Raw genomic sequence first — 25,721 nt, forward strand, 5'->3', positions numbered from 1 at the left:
AATGTAGTTCCACGAAATGCACACACCTATAAACCACACTTTAGAGCAGTTAATAATCTCTTTAGTCTGCTGTTATAATATATAAGGAACATTTGATTCAGTGATGGATTCTTAATACTTTTTAACAATGAAATAAATATACTAATATATAGAAATAACTGTAAAAAAACGTGATAGAGCAAGTATATGGCATAGGCCAAGTCAGTGTAAAACATAGACTTCTCGGGTTTGATAGGTCTTGTTTGAAACTGCAGACTGCTCTCACCGTCTGTGTTTGAAGCTCAAACGCACAGTTAGGTCGTGTCCTGCCCCCCAGTGGTTGAAGCGGAGAACTGCAGGGCGGGCTGTCCTGCCCTGTGTCTACGTCACCCACTCCGCCTCGGGTTAAATCAAGTTTAGGAGGGTTGACGAGGCGCGCGAGACACGCCGCCCGCGCGCTTGTTTGACTACCGCCGCGGTCCGTCTGTTTACAAATCCCGATATTTGGCACTGGGTCTGTAGGATAAATATTTATTCTAAAATAGTTTAATAAGACATTAAGCGCTGTTGAGAATATAAAATGAGTTACTGTGATTCACAAATCCCAAAACTGGCGGTAAGTGATCTCAAATAGCTCGCTAGCGATGTATTTACCAGGTGAGATAGCCGGCGGGCTAACTAGCCGACTAGCCGTCGCGAGACCTGCTGGTTTATAATTTAACTTCAGTCTTTGCGCCGCGTGCCCCTTTGTTTCGGCTGCCTGCTAATTAGCTTCAAGTATATCTTTTATGTTGCTGTACGTTGACCCTATTTATACATATTTTATACATTTTTCTTTTCATTTATTTCTTTCCATGCTTATAATATACAAATAGCAGCTGTGTAAACCGGTTCTGCTGTCCCATGTAGTTGTTTGCTCGCTTAAGGAAGTACACAGGCAGCGTTGAGGGATTATAAAGTGCTTCAGTTACCCACATACAGATGCTGCCATACATACTTTCTCCACCTTTTCTATTTTAGTTGTGGTTCAATTGACGCAAATTAATAAAAAAAAGACTTTGTTGTACTAATAAGGTTGACCAGAGAGAGGGAGAGAGAGGTGTATGTGGAATCATGGTTCGTGTCGTCCATGTCCTTATGTTTGTGCAGTTTCTTTCAGCAGACGACTGGGAAATAAAGTGGTTGAAGAACACAATTTAGATTACATATTGAAATCATCTGATTTTTAGTGTATGTGACCTTTGCATAGTTTATGTAGTGGTGTTTGTGAGTTGCTGTGTTTGCTTCTTGGCAACAGAATTCCCTTGGGAGTGTTTTGTTGAGAGCCCAAGCAGAAAACACCAGCTCACTGACGCTCGTATATCATCAGTACAGACATCCGGATGAACCAGCTTCTTCCTAGCCAGTAGATGATCACACTCAATGTCTGGTGTTTTATTTAAAGAACAAATGTGAACTGAGTCACTTCCCTGGAGTAAAGAAGGGGTTCTTCACTGACCACATTCATTAACCCATGAAAATAGGATTTTCTCCTACATCACATTAGGTGTTTTGCCCTGTGTCTTTTTTTTCGCTCCTGCAGAACTGAGAATGACCCGTGACCCGCTGGATCTTCTCTGAAACGTACATCATCTCTCCTGGTTCCACTGCTGTATATATGTGTAAATATGAGCTGGGCTGCAGACGACTGGACTTCAGGCCTGTCCGGTCGGGCCCTGCAGAAGGTTCAGGAGCTGCAGGCACGCGCTGAGAAGCTGGAGCGAGAGAGACAGCAGCGGCAGCTTCAGCTGGACAACTCGGATGCTGCTCTACACAAACAGAAACAAAAGGTTTCACAGTCCATTACTATGGCGTGATGTGGTGGAACGAAAGTGTTTGGCTTGAAATACGTGTCAAATGAGCAGTATGAATTTGCATCGGCTTGAAATTTGAATATTTTGAATTGAGCATTAAAAAAGAGCATTAGTTTTGAAAGAAACATTCTTTCAAATTGCTTTAATGGTATAATGCTTTAATGCTCCCTATCAGTTGGCTACTCCAGTTTTGGTGTAGAGTTCCACCTGTATGATAATACATCTGGCAGCACGTGGTAGATGAAGCAAGATCTTTGTCCGTAAAGTTGGGTAGCATAATGGAGGTTTAATGGGCTTCTAAATGATGGGGCAATAACCCAGCTGATTACAGTGCTCTTGTAATGTTTAATGGAGGTGAAGCAATAAAAGGTGGAGTCTTTTTGTTTATTATTTAATGCCAAGTCGAGCATGCAGTTGACCATGAGCTGAGTCATTTGTACATATGGTTGTGGATTTCAGCTGAGTCATATAAATATTCTGCAGTGGCTTCCTGGAACACAATTAAAACTACAAGGCCTAGTAACATGGATAGGCAACATGTTTAAAGAGCCTTACCTCAACTCCACCAAAAAATGTCCAATGGCTTTAAAATTTTAATAACAGTTCAGTGTGATATGAATAAGGAGTTTAGTTATTGTGTCTAGTGCTCGCTTGGTGATGGTGCTGTAATTGCTTCTTTGAGCTTGCTCTTACACCGTGGCTCTCCTTCCTTGCCTCAGTATGAGGAGGTGCGTGTGGAGCTGGCTGGGGTGCAGAGGGAGCTGGCTGGGGTGCGCGAGGAGGCGCAGGGGGAGGCGCGGGCGAGGGAGCGCCTGGCCCAGGAGCTGCAGACTAAAGTGGCTCAGGTCTGCGGTCTAGAGGGCCAGCTGGATTCAGCCCGAGCACTCGCACAGAACCTGACACAGGAGGTTAAACGGTGAGACACGCGTGTACACACACACACGCGCACAAGCACACGCACGCACGTATGTCATGTGTGCAGTTGCACAACAGGTTATACAGAGAGACACGTGTGTGCCCACAGTGAGACAGGAGGCAGTGTGATGAGCGTTGTGTACTCATTGTACTTAAGCGTGATTACCGCAATAGGCATGTATTAAATTATTGCCTGTCAGCTGTATTAAAACTGCAGGCTGGGTGGAAACCTAAACAGCCTATCTGTGTAGATTAGCATGAGCTAAATGAAGGGAAATTGGGTGAATGTGACCTTCTGCTAATTTAGACAGAGGTGCTAAATGATTTAGAGCTTCCTCTGGCCCTCCCCGTCTCCTGTTTGACTAGGCTGGAGGCGGAACTAGAGAAGCTCCAGAAGGGAAGTGTCTCGGGAGACTCCATGTTGTTTTCCACTCCCTCCTGGAGCATGAACTCACCATGGGACCAAAGTGGTAAAGTGCTTCTCTTTCCTCCTCACTGCTTCTGTCACTGCAGTCTTTTAACCTTGTAACACTGCTGTCCAGGCTTCCCAGTATGCAAAAAGCTTCTACCCCCCCCCCCCCCCCCCCATAAAAATCATTGTTTGACTTTTAAGGTACCTTGGTTCAAATCACTGTACAGTGTTACACAATGTTTTCTGTGACATTTGTTATACATAACCACAGAAGAGTCTGGGTTTTTTTTTAATACGTCTTTTTTCACTGTGCTTTGTAGATGGTAAGAGTGTTCCTGGAGGAGCGGGTGATGCCACAGCTCACTGTAGTCGTGTGAGTTTCCATAAACACAATTACTCTCCCCATTCGTTTGATTTAGGTGCTGTTTCACAAAAATACCTGAATATAATTGGTCATTTAAAGAACAGGAACTGCTGATTGGGTGGTTGATTATGAGCACGTTTGAGATTGAAGTATGAAATCTAAATGTTCCCTCGTCCGGTTCCTCTTCAGCAACGGCTTGTCTTTGGAGAAAGCCCCAGACCTCCAGTGGGTGGAGTTTCATCTGAATCCGCACAGCAACCGCACAAAACTCCACCCCTCCGGCGCAGAGTCCACCAATCGGATGCCCGCCCTTTCTCCTCTGTGTTTCCGTGGGAACGGGATGACACAAGGTCCACTCCTAGAGGGAGGCCGGTCTCCACCCCCTGTTCCTCCATCTCCTCAAATGATGTTGTGATCTCAATCAGTGATTCCCGGGATAATGGGGCTGAGGAGGCTCTTCGTAAAGAGAGAGATGGTAAGAATATTGACTAAAGCCAGAACAGCGGTCAATGCTGCCTTAAAATATCAGCAAGAACATGAAAAACTCGTATACTGAATAATAATCACCGACACGCAGAAAGAAATGTGTACTACAGGAATATCACAAAAAAACCCAAACATTTGTAGATGTGTAAAGAAGGCTGAAGTCGACCGCCCTACCCAGGAGATAAACGGGAGGTTTGACCACTGAACCAAAGAGCAGCTCTCTGGCATAGTGGCCAGGTCACCCATTTAACCACCATAGTGGTGGACTCCATCACAAGATCACAGTGATTCTTGGACACTAACTTGCTAGTTGGTTTAGCAGGTTGCTGTGGTGATACGTTTGACTTAGTTGGTCAACCCCGGCAGCGGCTGAAACTCCCTTGTGTATTTCTTGCTTAAACAATGGCCATTTCTGTCACTGACACACAGGAGCTTCAGGTGTATGTACTGAGCTGGATTTGTAATGTCATCAGACATCAGACAAAAACCGTCAGACTGCAGTTGGCCGAGTTTAACACTAGAGCTGTTTGTCTTCAGCCACGGGTGTGTACTGCTTTTGTATTAGAAGCACGAAAGCAGTGTTAAGTCTTTCTATATGGCATTAAAGGACAGATTGTTATAGACCGTGTGGGCAGATGATGGTTTGAGCCAATAAGCAACATTCCTTAAACAATGTAATTCTTCCTTTTACATAACTTATGACTCTTCCCTTATTACAGCTGAGCCCATAAAGATATTTCTGGAATTTGTTTTTTGTAAGTGCTACAGATGTGGAACTGAAATCAGAACGTGTGATTTTGCTCCCCAAGGAGTGGGGGTGGTGTATTGATTTTTGAGCATGAACCGTTTAAAATGGCTGAAAGAAAGCCATCTTGATGAACAAAACAGTATTGACGTAACATTAGTAGTCAAGTCAAGAAACCTGTAGTGTTTTTATAAAGGCAGCCTGAAAGATATCTGGGCCCAAGCCAGCAGTGAGCAAGGCAAAGACAACACGGAAAAACTCCCTAATAGTATGAGGAAGAACCTCTGAGAGGATCAAGACTCAAAGGGGGGGGGGGGGGGGGGGGGGGTTCCTCCTGTGGTCGACACCGACACCACAATAGCAACAGTATAAACAATGGACAAAAAACAAAAGAAGTAATGAGAACATAAAGGTCTGTTCTGGGTTTCTAGAAGAGCCAGTCTGGCTTCCACGAGTGCAGTGCTGTCAAACCCATCTGGCAGAAAAATGTCAGGGCAGGGCAGTGAAGGGGTGGAGAGGGGATGGACCACAGCAGAGAGGCTTCTAAGGCTGGAGGGAGGAGCCACAGCCAATGAGTAGCAATGACCACCCCCAACCTCCCCAGAGGCATGCTGGGATCTCAAATATGAAAAGTTATCTTATTTTGTAAACAGAATAATTGAATATCAAAATGTACAAACATTTATCAAATTGGTCTGCTTTAAGAATAGCAACATGCATCATATCCAAATGTGTTTGTAGTATCAAATTGGGGGGCTCTTCACCTCTGGTTCACTTTCTGTGCTGTGTGTGTAATCTACAGGGTCCAATGGAGCTTGCTTTCATGAGGCTTAAATTGTAAGGCTGTGATAGTTAAGAGTTTCTTTCATCATCTGTTTCCTATAGAGACACCGTGGAGGCTTCCTGTTATGGAGGGGAAAGAGTTGGACAAACACAGCTTACTAAAACTGACAGTGCTTAATATAGCACTTCACTGGAGTTGGTGTGAATGTGTGGTGTGTTTATAGCTGAAATGGCTTAATCCACATGCGTTTAAGAGGGCAGAGAGTGTGCAAATGAACACAGCAGTGTTTTAGTGGTGTGTAATCATTTTTGAGTTTAGTCTACGATGGTCGTCTTTGATCTTTTTAGGTTGCTGAATTCAAGGACTGAAACATGAATTTTTTTAATGCATAATTTTCAATTATCCTTTAAGAGCAGAAAGGGGTTTGTGAATTGTTAACATGCATATTCATGAGCACGTTTGTTTATTTAAATGACCGTGTTTCTCTCAGAGGCGAGCGCGCGCGTGTGTGCGCTGCAGAGGGACCTCCAGCTGGAGAGGGAGCGCCTTCGTGAGGCCGAGGCCCGCGTGGCCCAGACCCAGAGAGACATCAGCACCAAAGAGCGGAACCACAGCCGCACCGCAGACGAGCTTGCCCGAGCACACACGCGCATCGCGCAGGAAGGGGACCGCGTGAGTGTCCGTGCACACACACACACACACACAGAGGCATCCATTGTTCTTGATTCTGAAGTGATTTTTAGCATCGTTTCTCCCCTGATGTCTCTACACTGCAGTTTATTATACATTATGTGGGTGGGTGGGTGGGTGGGTGGGTGTGTGTGTGTGTGTGTGTGTGTGTGTGTGCGCGCACAGGCATGATATATCAGATCAGATATGTATATCACTCCTATCTTTATGACTCTTATAATTGTAGTTTAGAATGTATGGAATGACTCTTTGTGTGTGTGTGTGTGTGTGTGTGTGTGTAGGCTCAGGCAGCTGAACAGCGTGTGAAGCAGCTACAGGAGGAGTTGAAGTGCCAGAGGCAGAATGCTGAGACCAGTCGATGCAATGCTGAGCAGTGCAGAAGAGACACGGAGAGAGAGCACCAGAGAGTGAGTGTGTGTGTGTGTGTGTGTGTGTGCGTGCGCCCTCACACACACTCCTACATGCCTTCATGTCCTCCTGTCTTGACTGTTCTGTCTTCTGTCGGGTTTACGGCCTTCTGGTCTTACTGCACATGCGGATTGAAGTCTCCTACTAACCTGTAAAGCCCAACGTACCCCAGCTCCGTACCCCAGCCTTACGTTTTTATGAATGTCTTCTCACTCATACTCACTCCTCCTGCCATATTGCACCTGTTCTTCAACATCTCCATTGGCTCCTTGTAAAATACTCGGTCCAGTTTAAACTACTCCTACTCCTCTCTAAAGCTTTAAATAAACGTGCTCCTTCATACGTCTCCGGTCTTCCTCACAACCCGCCCACACTCCTGCAGCTTCCTCCAGCAGGCCGCGTGCTCTTCCCCCTGCAGTCTCCACCGCTGTGGGCTTGATGCTTTCTTCAGATGTTCTCCTCCACTCTGCAACTCTCTTCCCCCTCTGCTTCAACTGTCTACAAATTTCTCTATTTTTAAAACTAGCCTTAAACATATATTTTTTTTTTACTTGCATATGATGTACCCAAAAAATAATCGCCTTTCATCTCTTCCTGCTCATGTTTGTTGTGTGCTGATGTCCTGTATTCTGTGCGTGTTCTTCGTTGTATGTGTCATTATTTTATTGTCATTCAGAATCTGAAAAGCGCAATACTTTTTATTACTTTTGAAATTAAAATACCATAACAAAGGATTATTGTTAACACCACCCAGGTGCATTTAAAGCTTAATCTCAACCCATTTTCAAAGTAAAACTACTCGTAGAAGTGGATGGAGCTTCAAACGTGTGTTCTTTTCTCTGTAGGAGCTACAGGAGGTCCAGAGGGAGAGGCATACGCTGCAGAAGCAGCACCAGCAGGACAGCAACCGGCTCAACCAGGAGATCCAGCAAGCCAGAACTCTACACAACACCCTACAGGCCCAGTGTGATAAAGTAGGAGATGCGCTACACAGCAACTTTGTGTGTGTCTCTCTGTGTGATGCTACATATTCTGCAGACAAGGACTTCTATGTGTTTTAAAACTTTTATTTCGTTATTGTTCTCTTTCCCCACCTCCTCCTCTCCCCGCTCCGTGTGTGTGTGTGTGTGTGTGTGTGTGTGTGTGTGTGTGTGTGTGTGTGTGTGTGTGTGTGTGTGTGTGTGTGTGTGTGTGTGTGTGTGGACGAAAGGTTAGTTGAGATAAATGTTGCTTTGTTATTGCAGCATTTGTGAAAATGTTTACTTTTTCGACTTCTTTTTCTTGGCTGTCTCTCATTTTCCTCTTTATTTCTGCCCCCCGTGGCAGTGTGAGTGTGTGTTCTCCTGGTCAGTAGTGTGACCTTTTCCCTCTAACTAATCCCTCTTATTTTCCTCTTATCCCTCTTTCTTGCCTTCATTTCTCTCTCTGTTATTCTTTCTCTCACGCTTTCCTTCTCTCTGCCTCATGGCTTTCTGACAAAAGGCACTTGAGTCAAGGTCAGTGTTGTAATCTCTGTGTGGTTTGATTAAACTCAGAACAATAGTCTCTAGTTATATAGTTCTCTCTCTCACTCACTCTTTCGCTCTCTCTCTCTCTCTCTCTCTCTCTCGTTCTTTAAGAGGAGCAACAGAGTCATGCAGATTGCATGCCCACCAGGCTGCATGTTCACCTGTGACTACAGTTGTCTGTAACATCTTGTTGGATTTCAGCTCTAGGAGTGTTTGTGTGTGTGTGTGTGTGTCATTTTTTTGCCTTTGTTTGCTTACAGTAAAACCAGACTCTCTGATGTAATTAACACCACAGGACAGAGGGCAATAGGTCCCTTGGCCTGCAGCTTTCTCAGTAATAGTATTAGACTTCTCATTCCCCAGATGTGAAGCTAAATGAAGTGTGATTGGGTCCTTGACTGACAGTGGCTAATCAGAACAATGTGTCCTTTATATTATGCTTATATCTAATATAATTCAAACTAATTCTCTCATTAAACTCTGTCAAACATGCAGAAATGCACACAAATACTCCCATCTGTACATAATACTGCAAAGGCCTCTAGTCTCTAGTGTATTTTAGGTCATTTTTAGAATCATGTATTAAACGTATCACTCACTGAAGAGATTACTAAATCCTATGCTAACTACAACCTCGGAGTGTGTTGAATGTGGTGTTTTTAAAGTACAGATTATGTAAGCACTTTCAAATATAGTGTATTCTCTGACATTGTATGTTTTAGAAGAGGTACATTTCTGTTCCCCCGTCTGGGCACAAAGGGCTGTACGCTGAATCACTGCCAGCTCAGGGGATTCTTCACCCCTGTGTCTTGAGTGATGAATTGGTCTGCTTACATTCTGTACTTCATTTAACTGAAGATATTCTGAATTTTCATTAATAATCAGAATATCCTTTATAATGCATGGTGCGAGATATGGTCATAACTCATGCTGTTTTGTTTGTCCTGACATCTGTGCTGAGCTGATTGAATGATGACCATGCCAGAAAACCCACCAACCATAGTAACAACCACTTTTCATTTCATAAATCACACGCAGGTCTTCCTTTCAAGCACTGATGATGTTTTCATTTTCTATACTTGAAAGATGGATTTTTTTCTTTTTCACACATGTATCCACTACTCTTGGATCACACTGTTTTTGCTGTGCCTGGGCATTAATCTCTGTCCTAAGCCGCCGGCCTCTCTGCCACTCCCCCGTTCATTCATCATTTCTCTCTCTCTCTCTCTCTCTCTCTCTCTCTCTCTCTCTAGCTGGCACTGCAGAAGCAGGCTGTAGAGAGAGATCTGGAGGGCACACAGGCCAAGCTAAAGAACATGGAGGCTGATCTGACCGAGAGTCAGAAGAGAGAGGCTCAGACGCTGGGAAAACTCACGGTACGCCTCCAGTCCGTGCACAAATACAAGCTCTTTTTATTGCCTCAATGAAAAGTCATAGCACTTGGTCTGATGACGCATGGCTACTGCGTTAAAGAATGGTGCAGTTTTTTCTCGTAAACTTGGATGTTAAAATTAGAAATGGCTAAGTAAGAAACAATTATGGTTTTAATGAAGTGAGGAATGTTGGTGCAGTTAGTCGATTACTGCACCAACATTGTTTTCTTCAGCATGTTTCTTTTTTTCTTCAGCTGCAGTGCATTTTCTTGTGGTAGTACTGGGACTTCTTAAACGTGCCATCGTTCCCCCATAAGAGAACTGGTGTCCCTGTTAAACTGCCGTTAGTGACTTGGCAAAATAAGCCACCATTATCTTATCATTATCTTCTCGCTGTCAGTGCACTGACGGCTTTTCTCTGCGTGCACTCAGCCTTTGGGGTGTGTCCGTTACAGTGTATCTGCTGTTCAGAGTAACTGAATCTCGGAGGGCTTGGAATCTTAATGTGAAAGATGTGCTGCAGATTTTCTGCGTGTCTGAAAACAGCAGCTCAGTAATGGCCCATTGCAACAGTGTTACGCCTTTTACTTCTAGTTTTGGTTGAACGCCTTCCTCTCATAATGTCTAGAAACAAATGAATTATTAATTATGTCAGCAGATCACACAGTAATGAGCTATGATAAATTATTTAATACCCTTTTATAAGTCTTGTTTTTCCTGTTCTGGCCTACTGCAACTCCGATCCTGGTCTGTAGGAGGCGCTGAAGGACAGTGAGGGCCTGCGTTTGTCTCTGGAGCAGCTGAAGAAGAGGGAGAAGACCCTGGAGGCAGATGTGAAGAGGCTGGCTGAGGAGCTGGCTGAAGCACTGAAGCTCATCAGAGAGCTTCAGGGTAGATGATGTGGATTCTGGTTTTGTGTAGAGAATATGGATTCTGTTGGTTTGTGTGCTCATCATGTATGCTTCTGCTACCATCTGCTGGCCAATGTGATCAAATCTGAGACATCCAGAACTTAAGGGAAATATACAATTATTTAGGCATGTTATTTAGACTCTATATCAGGGGTACTCAACTGGCGGACCGCGGTCCCGATCCGGACCCGAACGTAGTCCTGTCCGGACCCAATCTCATTCCTGATTAACAGGATACGGACCAAAAAAAACCATATTTATTAATTTTGACGGGAGAATTAATTTTAAACCGGAGCTTCTATTTCAGGGCTATTGAAAAAACACTCCGTCACGAGTGTTACGTTTACCACCCACCCCACCCCCCGCTCAACAACTTACGTTCGCCACCCCGACCCGGACCTCAGGTCACAGCTATCTGCCAAAATTGGACCGCGGAAAAATTTAGTTGAGTACCCCTGCTCTATATAAAACAACAGTTCTATCAAGTAGGATGCCTATATATATTATATAATAAAATATATAATATATACAGTGGTATGCAAAAGTTTGGGCACCCGTGATAATTTTCATGATTTTCCTTTATAAATCCTTGGTTGAGCGGATCAACAATTTCAGTAAAATATATCATATGAACACGGTGATATTTGAGAAGTGAAATTAAGTTTATTGGATGTACAGAAAGTGCGATTGAGTTTGCAAACCACGGTATAATATACACTCAGTCTTACATGCTCCTCTTGATTTCAGCCCAACTTGAGAACTCTCCTCAAGTCTCTGCTCCATTCACTCCTGTTGCCGTGGACAGCTTCAGTCCTGCTCTCTCAGGCCACCAGGATCACACTTCTCCTCGCCAGCCCTCGTCCCAGAGGAACAGGGCCCTGAGAGCTGAGAGAGTGAGGCAGGCAGACAGGCCAGGCGTGCTGACGTATCCCCCGGACAGAGAACCTGGGGAGGGTATCGACTCGGAGCACATCAGTGTTTATAGTTCTGAAAACACCCTGAAAACGAGCGTCAAACAGGCGGGAAGTCAGCATGAAGCAGGAAGTCCTGGTGTGGTGGACATGGACAGCTCCATGACTGAGCAGGACACGGGGATAGAAGACACGGACACGGAGTCCAACATGTCCGATTCGACCAGCGATGCCTTTCCTCTGAAGGACATTCATCGTTACTCGGAGAGTGAAAACCCAAACCCTTTGGACCAGGAAAAGAAAGAAGACTCCCCTCTTGTGGAATTAAAGAAGGAGAACACGGCGCTGCGCGACGAACTCTGGGACGTCAAGCGGGAGCTGGAGCAACGTCTGGAAGACCTGGAGACCCAGAGGAGGGCGGAGGCAGAGGCCAGGACCAAACTGAAGCAGCTGAGCAAGAAGCACTCCACCCAGGCCGAGCAACACCGCGCCAAGGCCCTGGAGCTCAAGGAACAGGGGGCGAAACTGGAGACGCAGCTGGACGTGGAGAGGAGGGAGAGCGCAAGGCTTCGGGAAGCGGTCACCGCCCTGGAGGAGCGGGCCGAGAAAAGACGGCAGGACGGAGAAAGGGAGGAGGACGCGAGACGGGGGGAGGACGCGCTCCTCAGAGAGTCCTTGGCCGAGACGGAGAGGAAGGTAGCGGAGCACGAGGGAGAAAGGGAGCGGATGCAAAAGGAACTGGAGGCGCTTCAGTCCGAGCTTCTGCAGGAGCGTCAGGAGAGGAGGAGGGAGAGGGAGGAGGAGAAGATGCGTCTTAAGAGCTGTGAAAGGGAGGAGCTGAAGATCGCAGAACTCCAAGCAGAGTTGGACCGGCTACAGCGGTCTGCTGGACCAGAGGACAAAAGTGTAATAGACATGCCTTTAGCCTACCTGCAGCTCGGAAACCAGTCGAATACCACAGATGACATTGCTGTGTTTGAAAATGAGGTCATTTCGCCTCTCTCCTTCTGCGAGGCCGCAAACCTTCAGAATGTTATGTTCTCCAAGGAAATGGAAACAACGGCACTGATTACAGAAGACCAAACACGAACACAGTCCCAACAGAATACAGAAGACAACACTACAGCAGAGGAGCTCGGAGGACAAGCAAAGACCAAAGACGTGATGGACGTGGACAACACGACCATTTTAGTCTTGGAGGTGGAACGTTTGCGAACACAGAAAGACAGAGAAGCTGAGAGAGCAAAAAACACCCAGAAAAAGCTGGAGACGCTTCAGCACCAGGTGACCCGGCAGACCCAGCAGCTAACCCTAGCTTTCCAGAACCAGAGCAAGCACATTGAAGACCTCTTGAGGGAGCTACAGGAAAGGGACGATGCCCTCCGGAGGCAAGAAGTGGAACTGCATAACTGTCTAGAAGAGATTGCCTTGCTAAAATCAGATAAACAAAAAGAGATGGCCTCTGGTATACCCCTAAACACAGAACACTCTTTAGAGGCCTCTGGTATACCCCTAAACACAGAACACTCTTTAGAGGTCTCTGGGACACCCTTAAGCACAGAACACTCTTTAAAGGCTGCCGAGATCCCCCTAAACACAGAACACTCTTTAGAGGCCTCTGGTATACCCCTAAACACAGAACACTCTTTAGAGGCCTCTGGGACACCCTTAAACACAGAACACTCTTTAGAGGCCTCTGGGACACCCTTAAACACAGAACACTCTTTAGAGGCTGCCGAGATCCCCCTAAACACAGAACACTCTTTAGAGGCCTCTGGGATACCCATAAACACAGAACACTCTTTAGAGGCCTCTGGGATACCCATAAACACAGAACACTCTTTAGAGGTCGTTGAAGATCCACATTGTGAATTAGAAATTAGCAGTGCTACACCAACTACTGAAACCGTTGGAGAAGCTGCCTCTCCGTTTATTGAAGATGAACCACTACATTCTGATCCATTACAGCCCTGTTCAACTGAAGATGGTAGTAATGGTCAACCTAGCAGCTTCAGCTCTACCTCAGGTGATCCGTATATGAGTAACGCTCCCTTGGGCACTGGGGTCCATACGTCACTACCTACATTAGACGCACATGACAAAGACTCTGCCTTCTTCACAGAAAGCACAGTGGCAAAGGAACCACTGGAAGAGCAAACTACTACTAAGCAAGGCAGCCACTGTACGGTTCATAAGAACAGTTCAGAGGTCCAGGCTGTGCCAGGTTCCAAGGAGACAGACGGACCATGTGATGCACCTGAAGTCCTGCAGGGGCTTCTGGGGGTTTCCACAGTTGACATCAGTGTCTTAAAGAGGGTAATAAATGAATTACACGAAGCACAAAGCGAGCTGACTTTGTGGAAAGCTAAACACGACCAGCTAACTGTGCAGCTGGAAGACGTGTCCAGACAGGACCTCCTGTCCATCAAGCAGGAGAATGATCAGCTGAAATTGAAATTACTGGACAATGAAAAATGTTTAGCTCGAACATCTCCGCTCGGACAACAAGAATCTTTTAATTTGACAAACACCCAAGAAAGGCATCAGGCAACTAAAGATTGCTGCGCTGGTGCCTCCTGTGGTCTGGAGGAAACGGTAGAAACTGATGGACCTTCTGGAGACGGACTGAAAAATGTCAGGGAGGACGGTGGAAAGGAAAATGGAGTGTGTGAAAAAGAGACGCCTTCCTCTCCAGAGGTCGACACTCTACAGGAACAGGTATACTCTTATTTGCCAACAGTTTATCCCTGATCAAATTCCTGGAAATTTCTGTTTCCGCTCATTAGAAATTGGTCAGTTGTAGCATAGTGGCCTACCAGATACACGTGTAAGGATCTCTTGTAGTCTGAACAGTGCATTTGCCACCAAGTGAGCTTTCATAGACTCGTCAAGTTTCCACATATGATCTGAACTGTGCATTTTATTTACTATACATTTCTGCAACACGAGGCTAGACGCACCTTAACGGGCTGGTTTGTGTGATCTACCAGCACACTGTGTTTTGTCTCTGTGGACTCTGAAACGCGTATTCATAGCTCCTGCGCGCGCTCTCTCTCTCGCTCGCTCGCTCTCTCTCGCGCTCTCTCTCTCTCTCTCTCTCTCTTTCTCAAAGCTGCGGGTCCTGCAGACCCAACACCAGCTGCTCTGTGAGCAGAACTCGCAGCAGGCTGAAGAACTGCAGCTCTGGAGACTCTCCGCCCTGCCGCTGCCGAGTTTGGGTCGCCACGGCGACGGCCAGCCCATAGTGTTGGTGCGAGAGGATGCCGTCGTCCTTCCGTGCGTTCACGGCGGGCGGAGCAGGTACCCGTCTGACTGGCGTTTGTTATAGATAAGCGTGCAGTAATGGCGAGGGGCCGTGATGGATGGCGTGCGTGTGTGTTGAGGACGTGTGTTTGTCCGTGAGCTGTGGAGCACTTGAGGTTAATGGTGGCGTGTCGGGACGCTAAACACAGGTGCTGGGTGAGAGATGTTTATGTCGTACTGTCAGTACACGGTCCTCCTCTCTCCACATTAGTGTGCGCTGTCTGTTTCAGGGCCATGGAGCAGCAGGGAGGTCTCACGCAGGAAAGCGCTTGCTGTGGCCCTGAGACTGGAGACCAAACCGGTTATCAGCTCCCCGTCCGACCCACAGCCGACGCCCAGGTCAATAACAGCGGTGTTTTGGTTATGTGAACTTAAAACTATTGTCTGTAGAGTGGATTGTTATTACTTTCATAACTGCGAGGTTGTTTTGCCCTATTTAGTTGCTTTATTCTTGACCCTCAGGTATTGGTTGTAAAGAATAACGGCACAATAAAAGCAAGCGAGGAGGTAAAAATGGAGATGAGAGGCACCGATGTCAACACTTCGTTGTCATCTCGTCCCGTCTCGTCCTCTGAACTGGGGATTTCTGATGGTAGGCCTGATTTAGCTCATCGTGTTAAACAAACAGGACCAAGAGAAGATGTCCAGCAAGCTGTCTCATTCAGCTGTGATGACCAGCTCAGGGAAAACGCTTTCAGAACAGAAAGCCAAGAAGATTCGGCCACAGCTGAAACTCAGACCAAAGTAATATGTCCACAGCTAAATACAGAAGCATCAAGCAAGAAACATTCCCAGAAGCCTAGCATTAAACATGATGATACATTCACTTCTCTACAACATGGTGAAGCTCTTGTAAGCACAACAGATTACCAAAATAAGCATGCTGCTGCTAATGGGAGACAGACCGACAAACCACTGCAGAGGGGGGCGGAGCCTACACTAATGTGCCCTCCTGTAGTTGAAAGTCAAAGTTCCCAAGTCACAAATATCACAGAGAGCCCGAGCCAAAACGTGACCAGAGAAGTGAAGAGTGTTCCCACTCAGACACACCTCCGTAGGGCAGAGGAAGAGCTCCTCCCCTCCCGTCCTGCAGGCCGTGGACCGCTGCTCGTCCACGCCAGCACCCAGACCTGCGCCGATGAGCCGAAGCACAGAGACGAGGAGGAGGAGGAGCAGGACGCTGCCGCTGGCTCTTCTCCCCTCCCTCTGGCCCCTCCCCCAGACACGGAGAAACTCCTGTTTTCCGGATCGTTCCCGATCCCGGCCGACCCGGCACACCTAGCCGAGCGCATCAGACGTGGCCGTAGCCGTATGTCGGTAGCCTACGACGACACTGAGTACGAACCCTACGGCCTCCCCGAGGTGGTCATGAAAGGTGGGTGCTGCCTGGGTGCTGGAGCATTGGACAAGCTGTGCTTACATTCAGATATTCAGAAGTTCAGAAATGAGTTTTTTTTTTTTCTTCATATTTTCTGTGTCTTTGTGTCTGGCCCTGTGTCTCTAGGTTTTGCTGACATCCCTATGGGACCAGCTTGTCCATATGTCCTGCGCAGGGGGCTTTTGGGCACCAATTCTTTACCCCTCCCACTCAGAAAGCCCCCCCCAGTCAAGGAGGCAGAGGAAGAAGTTGACCCTTAAGAGACTTGCACTGCTGCTAGTAATTATATACATACACACACACACACACACACACGTACACAGAGGCGGTCTTTGCATAGAGGCGTGGCTAGGCAACTGCCTTGGGCCCCTCCCACTGCAGCCCACTGTAGGGGCCCCCTGATTGGCTGACTTATTTCTCGCATATTAATGAATGAATGTTCGATTAATTAATTAATTAATTAATGTTGATGGGCCCCCTAGCTAAATTCGCCTTGAGCCCCCAAATTGCTAAGTCCGCCACTGCACGTACAGACGCACGTAAAACTCTACAACAGCTGGTCCTCTGCTACTCATAATCAAGCATTAATCATCTTTCCTAAAGCCGGTTTTATAGTGTCATTTACACTAATTAGGACCTAACTTGCATTTGCACATTTTAAAATGTCTCTTATTTTGCCCTTCTGTAGGTTTATGCAGCAGGCAGATGGGAACCTGCCTGCTGCATCATTGAGAGACTCTACCAGCCACAGGGACTCGGCAGTGAATTTCAACTTTAAAGATGATTTTTGAAGCACAGTAACATTCTCAAACATTTTGCTTGTGATCACTATATGAAAAGCAAGGCCTTACTGTACATTTCGTTAACATTTGTGATGTATATGAACTCAGTTTTCAAAAAGTTGATATCCTTATTTATATATTTTGCTCATTAGATTTTTATTTGCCAGTAGGTTGTTGTGAATAAGGTACACAAAAAGATGGAGAGGAGGGGTGTGTGTGTGTGTGTGTGTGTGTGTGTGTGTGTGTGTGTGTGTGTGTGTGTGTGTGTGTGCGCGCGCGCGCTCGCTCGCTCGCTCGTGTGTAATATGCCTCAGACCAACCTGGGCCTGTTTCCGCTCCTTGTATGGTGATCTGTGCAGAAGTGTGCTCACACTCTACTTTCCAGTGCCTAGTCGATCTTGCTTCAACAAGAGTTTTGTACAGTTCATTTTGTTTGAGGTTTTGTTTTTGTTTTAAAAGATGAATACAATTGACTAGGCTCCTTTTGTGCAGTGTGTGTACACAGATTCCTTAATTTGTTTTCTTTTGTGTCTTGTGTCATGAGGATTTGTAAAGCTGAATTAAAATCTCATTTGAGCTTGGTTGAGATTTCTTATGAGTACTTTTTCCAAATTGATACTTAGTGTGCATTTTGAATGTATACGTGTGAAATGCATGCAGCTTCTCTAATGTCTCAGGTTTGAGATCAGTATGGAGCTCCTTTCTGAGAACCCAGATGTGCTTGACTGATAACACTTTGCACACTTACTCAACACTATATAAAGACTCAGTACTTCGCTGCTTTTGGGAAACTGGCTGAGTTTGTTTATCTGTTCACATCAAGCTTGATGTCTTCCATAGCAGGGAAGGATCACTGCAGGATCAGGAATGAAAAAGACGTATTGTGTCTGATCGTTGAAAGGGGGCCTGTTTACACGGTGCACTGTGAGACTGGCCAACAGACTGTAGGTCCCCAGTGTGGAGCGGGTCCAGAGTGGGTCACCAGCCCTGTTCCCCTGGGTGTATAGAAGGTACTGCTGCCTCTCACCATTAATAGCGTTCTGTATAAAATCCATTAATCTGTTCAACCAGTCTTCAGAGAGATTGGTTGTAGATAAAACCATGAAGGCAGTTATTTCTAAACAAGTCTTCATCGGCTGCTAAGGGCTGCCAGAAGTGGCACGTTGGGTGGACACATTTAACAAGAAGTTAAACACCCATACCTAAAACAATAAATGTTATATGAGTAATAAGAACAAAATATTGGCCAGTACGTCAGTCTCCTGTGCAGTAATAAGTAGATGGCAGTACCGAACCATTAGCAATGAACAGCTTGTGTTACTGTAGAAAACGTCACCAGATCACATATTTCCAAAGTAGACTGAAAGCACTTAATAGGTTAAGAGTTGGAATGTGACAAATAAATGATTATTTACAGGGAGGTGCTGTACTACAGTGCTGGAGACTCGCTGTGCTTTACGGCTTCAGGCTGTAAACTCCCAGCACAGGTTCTCCAGTGTAGGAGAGCAGGGACACTGTGTAGACTAGTGACTCCCCAGAGCTAAGAGGCCCTGCTCTAGGGGAGATGAAATGTCTAAAAATGAATAAGCTCTATTCCAAATAAAATGAAGGGCGTGAGACCAGAAATAAAACAAACAGTTAGCAACGAAAAGGGTCTGGAAACAGGAGGAGATTGATAGTTAAGTCTTTCTTTCTCCAAATTTCTACTTGACTTCATTTTTCATAATTCTCATTATCTCACACTTGCACTCTCTCCATCTCTTGATCTCATTCTCTCAATCCCACTCTCTCCCTCTCTCTCTGCCTGTCTCTCTCCCTCTCTTCTCCCCCTCTCTTTGCCTGTCTCTCTCATTCACTCTCTGCCTCTCTCTCTCTCTCTCTCTCTCTCTGTTTTCTATCCTTCATGGTCTGTTATGTCTCTCTCCTCTTGCACTGCCTGGCTGATGTAAAGGTTTGGGAATGGGGAAACACCCGTTGAATGTTTGAACACACTCTCTTTTGTTGCAGAGAGGGAACTCCGCACTGTCACTTGCTGCAATCTCACATTTTTGCTTTTCACTGAGGTAAGTGATGAGTGTTTAATATTCTTGCCTGGTAAATTAAAGAAATAAGTAGATCCTTTGCCAGAGTCATTGTGCCACTGAGTTTTTGTAGTTTATTTAAGGTTCAAGGGTTTGACTAAATGTTCCATTAATAAATATGTTGATGTCATAATGTGAAGGTAGAGTGTAATCATGCTTTGTGCTATAAGGAACATTAATGCGATAATATGTGTCAATAGTTTGAATTTAGACACACACACACACATAAACCTGATTCCACAACTAATGCTTAATTTCTGCTTCTTTTCTTTTACTGTGAAGTTCAGTAAGTCATGAATTCTAATATATAAGTAACTTTTGATGTTGACCGCTCATATTATTTATCATTTTTATAACAGGTTTAAATGGCAAGGAAATAAAACGTCAAAAAACTGTTACAGTAATACTGCAGCTGTTCTGTTAAAGCATGTGCTTTATCAACAACAAAAAAAGTATATTACCATTAATCCTGATCCTATCCTGTGATGATTCGAATGGATTTAATGTGACCTCTGGATTTTTTAAATTAAAACCTTTTATCACTGCAAACTGCTTCTTGCTCCCCTATGGCCGGTGCATCGCGGGCTGCCCTGGGCGAACATGTGTTCAGTGCCCTGCTGTGCATCAAGGAGCTGTCACCAGCCTTTAGAACGCCGTGTTTACACAGACCTCCTCCAGCGGCTGTTACTATGGCGTCATTTGCTGTACTCCGAACTGTTATCCTTATAATGATCTGTCTCGCCTCTGCCGTGCGGTGCTGGTGCTGGGCCAACACCTCAGCTTTCTCCGCCGCTGCGCTCCGCAGGCCTCAGCAAGGACCGGAGAAGGTGGCTGACGGCGAGGCAGGAGACGGAGAGAGCGACGGCTGACTGCCGTCATGAAGGAGGACGAGTCCCCCAGCTGGGATGATGGTGCAAAGTCATAGGTGACCCAGGCTCCCATAATCCAGCTGTCATGCTTAACACACAGCTGTGGACATTACACACGGTCTTCCTCGTTCACCCGTCATCTTAGGTTTCCACCTTGCCTGTACATCAGGCATAATATGATGCTCAGCAACCACTTCTCCCCCACAGGTAATTCATGTGGACCCAGTAGTGGACCTTGCCCTACTCCCAAAGGCAGGCTGAGGAACCATGCGCTGCTCAACGCTGGTGATGATTCTGGCTGTTGTGCTGCTGTACCTGGTGATGGGCGCACTGGTGTTCGGGTGGCTGGAAGCATCCCGTGAGAAGTGGGCTTACGACCAGCTGTTCAACTCTCGCCATGCCTTCCTGAGCAACCACACGTGTGTTCAAGAGGACAGTCTCCGCGAGTTCACTCAGGTGCATTTGTGTGCATGGTTAATCATTACTGGCCAACAGTACCAGACCTGTTATCTAACATTTTCATATATTTTTATATATAGAGAGGTATTAAAAATGTATGTAAAGTACACAGTTTCCAGAGTAACAGGATGTTTTGGACATAAGACCTTCATCAGCTGTGCAAGCAAAGTGCTTCTGAATGTTGACATTTTTGAAGCACTTTGCTTGCACAGCTGATGAAGGAAGCGTCCTGTTTCTCTGGAAACTTTGTGTACTTTACTACAATTTTTAACATTGCTACATATCTTACCTCAGTACACTGCAGTTACTTAACTTAATTTTTATAGATTCGTATTCTTATACAGCATATGTTTATGTGCATATATATATATATATATATATATATATATATATATATATATATATATATATATATATATATGTGTAAGAAAATGCACAGTAATTCTTGTAATAGTAGCGTCTGAATCACAAGCATCTTGTGGTGGAAATTTTATGATTTCCCTTTATGCCAGGCTTTCTTAGTATATATTAATCACATTAGATGTATATGTTAGGGCTCGTTGCATATATGTGTGTTAATAATGGCTTCAGCAGGCCTCTGATGTGTTTGCCTTCTCTTTGGACGGCCTCGGCTCAGTCCTAATCTGATGTTCCTCTGATGTTCCTAAACTGACCTCGGTGGAGGCGCCGGCCAGTCCCCCCTAATCTCCACTGGGAAGGGGCCACGGCGACACTCAGTCCATCATGCCATCACGAGGATGCTGAGCGTGTTGTGTCATGCGAGGGGAGAGGCCAATATACATCTGTCAAATCATGTGTTAATTATGTCATGTTTACCCAATCATATTCTGTTAATCACCTCATGTTCACCTCGTGAACACCTTGTGTGCTTATGATTAAAGTATAAAAAATGAGAGTTTGGAGAAGGGAATTAGCTCTCTTTGCAAGCGCCTTGTGCGTTTGTAACAGGGGTCTCTTGGCTCTCTGTGGCACACGTCTTGTGCGTTTGTAACAGGGGTCTCTGGAACTAATCCATACTTGCTTAATTAATCCATACTTGCTTAATAAATCCATGCTTTGTTAAATAAATCATTGTACTTTATTATCTTACCCAACTGCTTCTGACTTTTATTGTGCTTACCATTTAAGGATTTCAGAATTTCAACCACAGTCTCTTCTCTCTGCTCTTCTGCGCAGAAAGTGGTCGATGCCATCGAGGCTGGTGTGGATGCTAGAAGCACAGCCAATTACACCAGCAGGTGGGACCTGTCCAACGCCTTCTTCTTCTGTGGGACCATCCTCACCACAATTGGTGAGACAGTGCAACCAGAGAGGATGTGGAGACTTACTGATGCTGTGGCCATGGGATGTTGTAAGTCAAATAGTATTAAAGGTCCGACTCCTCTCCCATTGTACCTCTCAGGTTTTGGGAATCTTTCCCCGAAGACAGAAGGGGGGCAGTTGTTTTGTATCTTCTACGCTTTGGTGGGGATTCCCATGTTTGGGATCCTCTTAGCTGGTGTGGGTGATCACCTAGGCAACATGCTCAGGAGAGCAGTGGCAAAGATAGAGGACTTGTTCCTGGTAAGACCAGTACAGTTATCTAATTTCACAATTTAATTTTCCTCATAAACATTTCATTATTGATTTAATTTTATTACACGAGGACACTGGTAATTTTACAAGCCTACAAATCTTTTTTACAAGGCTACAAAATGGTTTTGCTGATTATCCTATAATGAATACAAGATTACAACCGGAGTAAAACCAACATCATTAAGACCAAGGCAACCGTGAAATTCTTGACTGGTTCCTGTTCCAAGAATATGAGTTCCAGGATGGATTCGCATAATGTCTCTTTCATCTAATCTTCCTGAAAACAGCAGAAGGGTGTGAGCCACACCAGCATCCGGGTCATATCCGCTGTGTTCTCCATTCTGATTGGCTGCTTGATCTTCATCGCCTTGCCAACCGTCGTGTTTCAGGAAGTGGAGAAGTGGTCTCTCCTTGAGGCAGGATACTTTGTAGTAATCACGCTGACGACTGTTGGCTTTGGAGATTATGTAGCAGGTACTCAATTATAATTTTAATGTCGTTTGGGGGAAGATAATGCATCTGCACTGGGTTTGCAGGAAGTCTTGAAGTTATTTTCTCCCACCATGCACAACATTCTCTAATTTAGCTAATGCCTACCAGTAATCTGTGTAAGGGGGCCGTTACAGTGCAGCTTTAACAACCTAATTAAGGCTTTGGGGAATAATAATTTAATCCACAGATATACATTCAGATTAGAGCTGTCACAGTATCAGATTTCCACTACACTATTATCATGGCCAGATGAATCTAACATGTCAATATGATCACAACATGTATTGAATATTTGAACAGAATATATACAAGAACACAAGATTATGTCGTGACCATGCGGCTGCTTGGGGTCTGAGTAGAAGCACCAGAGTAAAGCAGAAAGCTGAATATGAACAGCTTACGGTTCCTTCAGCATTACAGACTTTTGGGTTGTGCATTTATGATTTGATCTGTTCATAATTACTCATTGAAGAAAATCTGTTTTTATTGATGGGCTACTAATATTGTGCTAACATAATGCTGTTAATTATTTTGTTTTGCTATTTGAGGCCACAGCTTAGTAGTTGCCAAACCTAGTTGCAAGTCTAGTAAAGTTTCAGGTTTTCCAAGTATTCCATGCTTTGACTAACATGGCATGCTTTGAATATTGTTGGAAGGTATAACAAAATAATAATAGCAGACAAATTAATCTTTAAATGTGTTTATTCTGTATTTGTTGTTAAATGAATAAACCTTAAAATTAATGGATAGTAAAAAGCCATCCAGATGAAAAAATAAACAAACGATCCCTAACACCAGCCTTAGTTACTGACACTGGGTTATTTATGATATCAATATGATATCAATATTTCTTTTAAATGTCACGATGATAATCAAAGCTGATTTATTGTGGCAATCCTAAATGAGATATGTGTATTTTAGTCTTGAACTTGAGTATTTACAGCTGAATAAATAGTTACAGACTTGCTGACTACTTCATAAGATATTTAAGGTCCTGCAGCTCAAATAAGCCTTTATATATAAGCCTGTGAAAGGTAGACCAGGCTGAAACTGTGCTTGTCCTCCCCTGATGCTCAGATAATCGGAGAGAAGGAGTCCCGATGTACAAGCCCCTAGTGTGGCTGTGGATTGTGTTTGGCCTGGCCTACTTTGCCTCCATCCTCACTATGATAGGCAACTGGCTCAGGGTGCTCTCCAAGAAAACCAGGGCAGAGGTAGGTCTGGAACTGTGTGTGTGTGTGTGTGTGTGTGTGTGTGTGTGTGTGTGTGTGTGCGTGCGTGCGCGTGCGTGCTTTGTTATGTGAAGTCAGCTTGTGCATTTTAATAATTAATGCGCCTTGCATGACCATAATCTAAACATTAACCCCTCTATTGTTTTCTGGTTCACTTACATCAACATTCACAGTACAACTGCATATACTAGTACAGCGTACATATTTGTGTCCGTACATATTGTTTTAACTGTTGAACACCTAATGTTAAAGACATAATGACCATAGCACAAAACATATGATTTATGGTTAATTTGGAGTTTAGTTGTAAATAATGAACTGTTTAAAACAACAATTCCCCATTAATTTCACTTATTGCTCCCTTGCCCTAAGATGGAGGAGCTGAGAGCCCATGCCACCGACTGGACCCAAAACATCCAGAACATGTCTATGGACTTCCGCATCCCGGTTCCTCTAGACCTGAATGACCCCTTCCAGCTCCAGCGCAGACGCAGGAGGAGGCGTCACCGTGGTGCCCATCATCGCCACCCTAGGCCGCCCGTGGACGGTCTTCCTCATGGGGTCTCCCTGGAGGTCGAGGCCATTAGGGAGAATGGGCATCTGTTTGTGAGGTTGCCTGATTCTCAACATAACGCTGCATCTGATACCCGGTGGGATTGGCCTCTCCGCTGGTTCCTTTGTTTTAATACATATAGTCTTTTTGCACTTTTTTTTTTGTAAAATTCCAGGTAAATGTGTCTGCCTAATAACAGTGTTGTAATGTGATGTGGCTTTTGCCTAGATTATATCCACGGTTTGAGGTAAGACCTGGATCAAGGCTAACGTCAGGACACGGATCAAGGCCCGTCTCTCGATCTGAGCTGGGGTCCCAGTCTAAGCCTGCATCAAGATCTGCATCCAGACCAGTTTCGGAGTCCGATTCCAGATCTGAGACGCCGTCGGAGTCCTGGTCTGAGTCGGACTGGAATTCCCAGGAGTCTGGGTCGGGCCCTGAGCTCGGGGAGAATATGGTGAGTGAGGGGGACCCTGCTTCCTTGACGGAGAGCTGTTCGCATCTTCAGCTTGCGTCTTCCTCATGCCCCTCTTCTCCTCCGGGCCCCTCTCTCCTGGACTTCTTCGGCGAGAACCTGGCATACATCGACGAGTCGTCTGACACTCTGAGTGACCGCATCAAACCGGCCGGGGCTGGACCGAACCGACCACGCAAGCCAAAGCGGAGGAGCATGAGGAGGCAGCTTCCTTACAGGGGTCCTCCAGGACTACACACAGAGTGCAGCAGTGAATTTCAACCTCCATCCAACCCCCCAACGCCTCCTCCACCTAAAGACTGATACCAGATCAGTAGACACTCTTTTGAGGAATTGTGAGACTTGAGTTAATAAACCCCCATGCTGAGCATAAACTCAAATATCAAATAAGCAGCCTTAAACTTATATGAATTGGGCAAAAATTAACCAATATGTTGACAGAAGAGCTGTGTGCCTTACGCATATAGATGACCTGAAAATTACGCTGAGTGACATGTCTGATGCCACGAAGACAGTGTTGCTCATATCTATAGAAAGATTAAGATACAAACATGTATATACGGTTTACAGTTAAGTCTGAAGTATGTCAGTTGCCTTGCCATGAACATGGATAACTATAATATTCTGAAAACTCTTATAATCATGTAATCAAGACACAAAAAAGCATGACGCCGTTCTGAAAACTCTTTAAAAATCTGAAAACCATTATGATCACATAATCAAGAAGAGCCTGGTACTATCGGGTCCACTGAAGTTTAGTTTAAAAAGAATACACAGCTATTGAAATATAAATGTACCATATTTACACAACGCAACACATTACTAAAAATGACAGCTTACGTTTCTGGTGAAGATATTATTTATAATTTCTATTGAGTTTTTGTTCATATAGAATATTTTAATGGCTATGTGACAATATATTATTTTCTAATCTGTTCTTCTGCAAGTTTTTTTCTTAAAGCATGTCTCCCTCTTGTGGCTGTACGACAAAGTTCTTTGGACTGCTGTTCTCAGACGTCACCACGTTTGTCAAACGACTCAACACTACGCCTGGGTGGTGAGAACTTAGTATTTCATTTCGGAACTTGATTGAACAGGATGTCTCTTTAACTGGAGGACTGCCTTGCAAATTAAACACACACCTACCTACACACCTACCTGC

General features: G+C 45.0%; 2 protein-coding genes across 5 annotated transcripts; both read left to right on the plus strand.

The window, feature by feature from the left end:
• Positions 1–405: 405 nt before the first annotated feature.
• Positions 406–17,383, plus strand: LOC143526922 (uncharacterized). 2 transcript variants are annotated; one of them, XM_077021729.1, is made up of 18 exons: positions 406–595; positions 1,562–1,808; positions 2,552–2,748; positions 3,114–3,217; positions 3,480–3,532; positions 3,713–3,998; positions 6,029–6,210; positions 6,510–6,635; positions 7,482–7,610; positions 9,398–9,520; positions 10,273–10,408; positions 11,176–12,875; positions 12,993–14,057; positions 14,452–14,639; positions 14,873–14,981; positions 15,105–16,017; positions 16,147–16,299; positions 16,709–17,383. In XM_077021729.1, exons 2-17 carry the CDS (start codon positions 1,647–1,649, stop codon positions 16,278–16,280), a joined length of 5,607 nt encoding a protein of 1,868 aa, XP_076877844.1. In that variant the 5' UTR covers positions 406–595; positions 1,562–1,646; the 3' UTR covers positions 16,281–16,299; positions 16,709–17,383. The 2 variants fall into 2 exon arrangements, with proteins under 2 accessions (XP_076877844.1, XP_076877843.1); XM_077021728.1 differs by having other exon boundaries at positions 11,176–14,057.
• Positions 17,384–18,482: 1,099 nt separating this feature from the next.
• kcnk4a (potassium channel, subfamily K, member 4a) lies at positions 18,483–25,492 on the plus strand. Of its 3 annotated transcripts, none has more exons than XM_077021773.1 (9): positions 18,483–18,865; positions 19,664–19,808; positions 19,960–20,208; positions 21,409–21,523; positions 21,635–21,795; positions 22,098–22,281; positions 23,377–23,513; positions 23,904–24,181; positions 24,313–25,492. In XM_077021773.1, exons 3-9 carry the CDS (start codon positions 20,020–20,022, stop codon positions 24,860–24,862), a joined length of 1,614 nt encoding a protein of 537 aa, XP_076877888.1. In that variant the 5' UTR covers positions 18,483–18,865; positions 19,664–19,808; positions 19,960–20,019; the 3' UTR covers positions 24,863–25,492. The 3 variants fall into 3 exon arrangements, with proteins under 3 accessions (XP_076877888.1, XP_076877886.1, XP_076877887.1); XM_077021771.1 differs by having other exon boundaries at positions 18,485–18,865; positions 22,095–22,281; XM_077021772.1 differs by having other exon boundaries at positions 18,485–18,865; positions 19,689–19,808; positions 22,095–22,281.
• The last annotated feature ends 229 nt before the right edge of the window (positions 25,493–25,721 follow it).

The sequence above is a fragment of the Brachyhypopomus gauderio genome, chromosome 11, assembly GCF_052324685.1.
Source record: "Brachyhypopomus gauderio isolate BG-103 chromosome 11, BGAUD_0.2, whole genome shotgun sequence".
Lineage (NCBI taxonomy): Eukaryota > Metazoa > Chordata > Actinopteri > Gymnotiformes > Hypopomidae > Brachyhypopomus > Brachyhypopomus gauderio.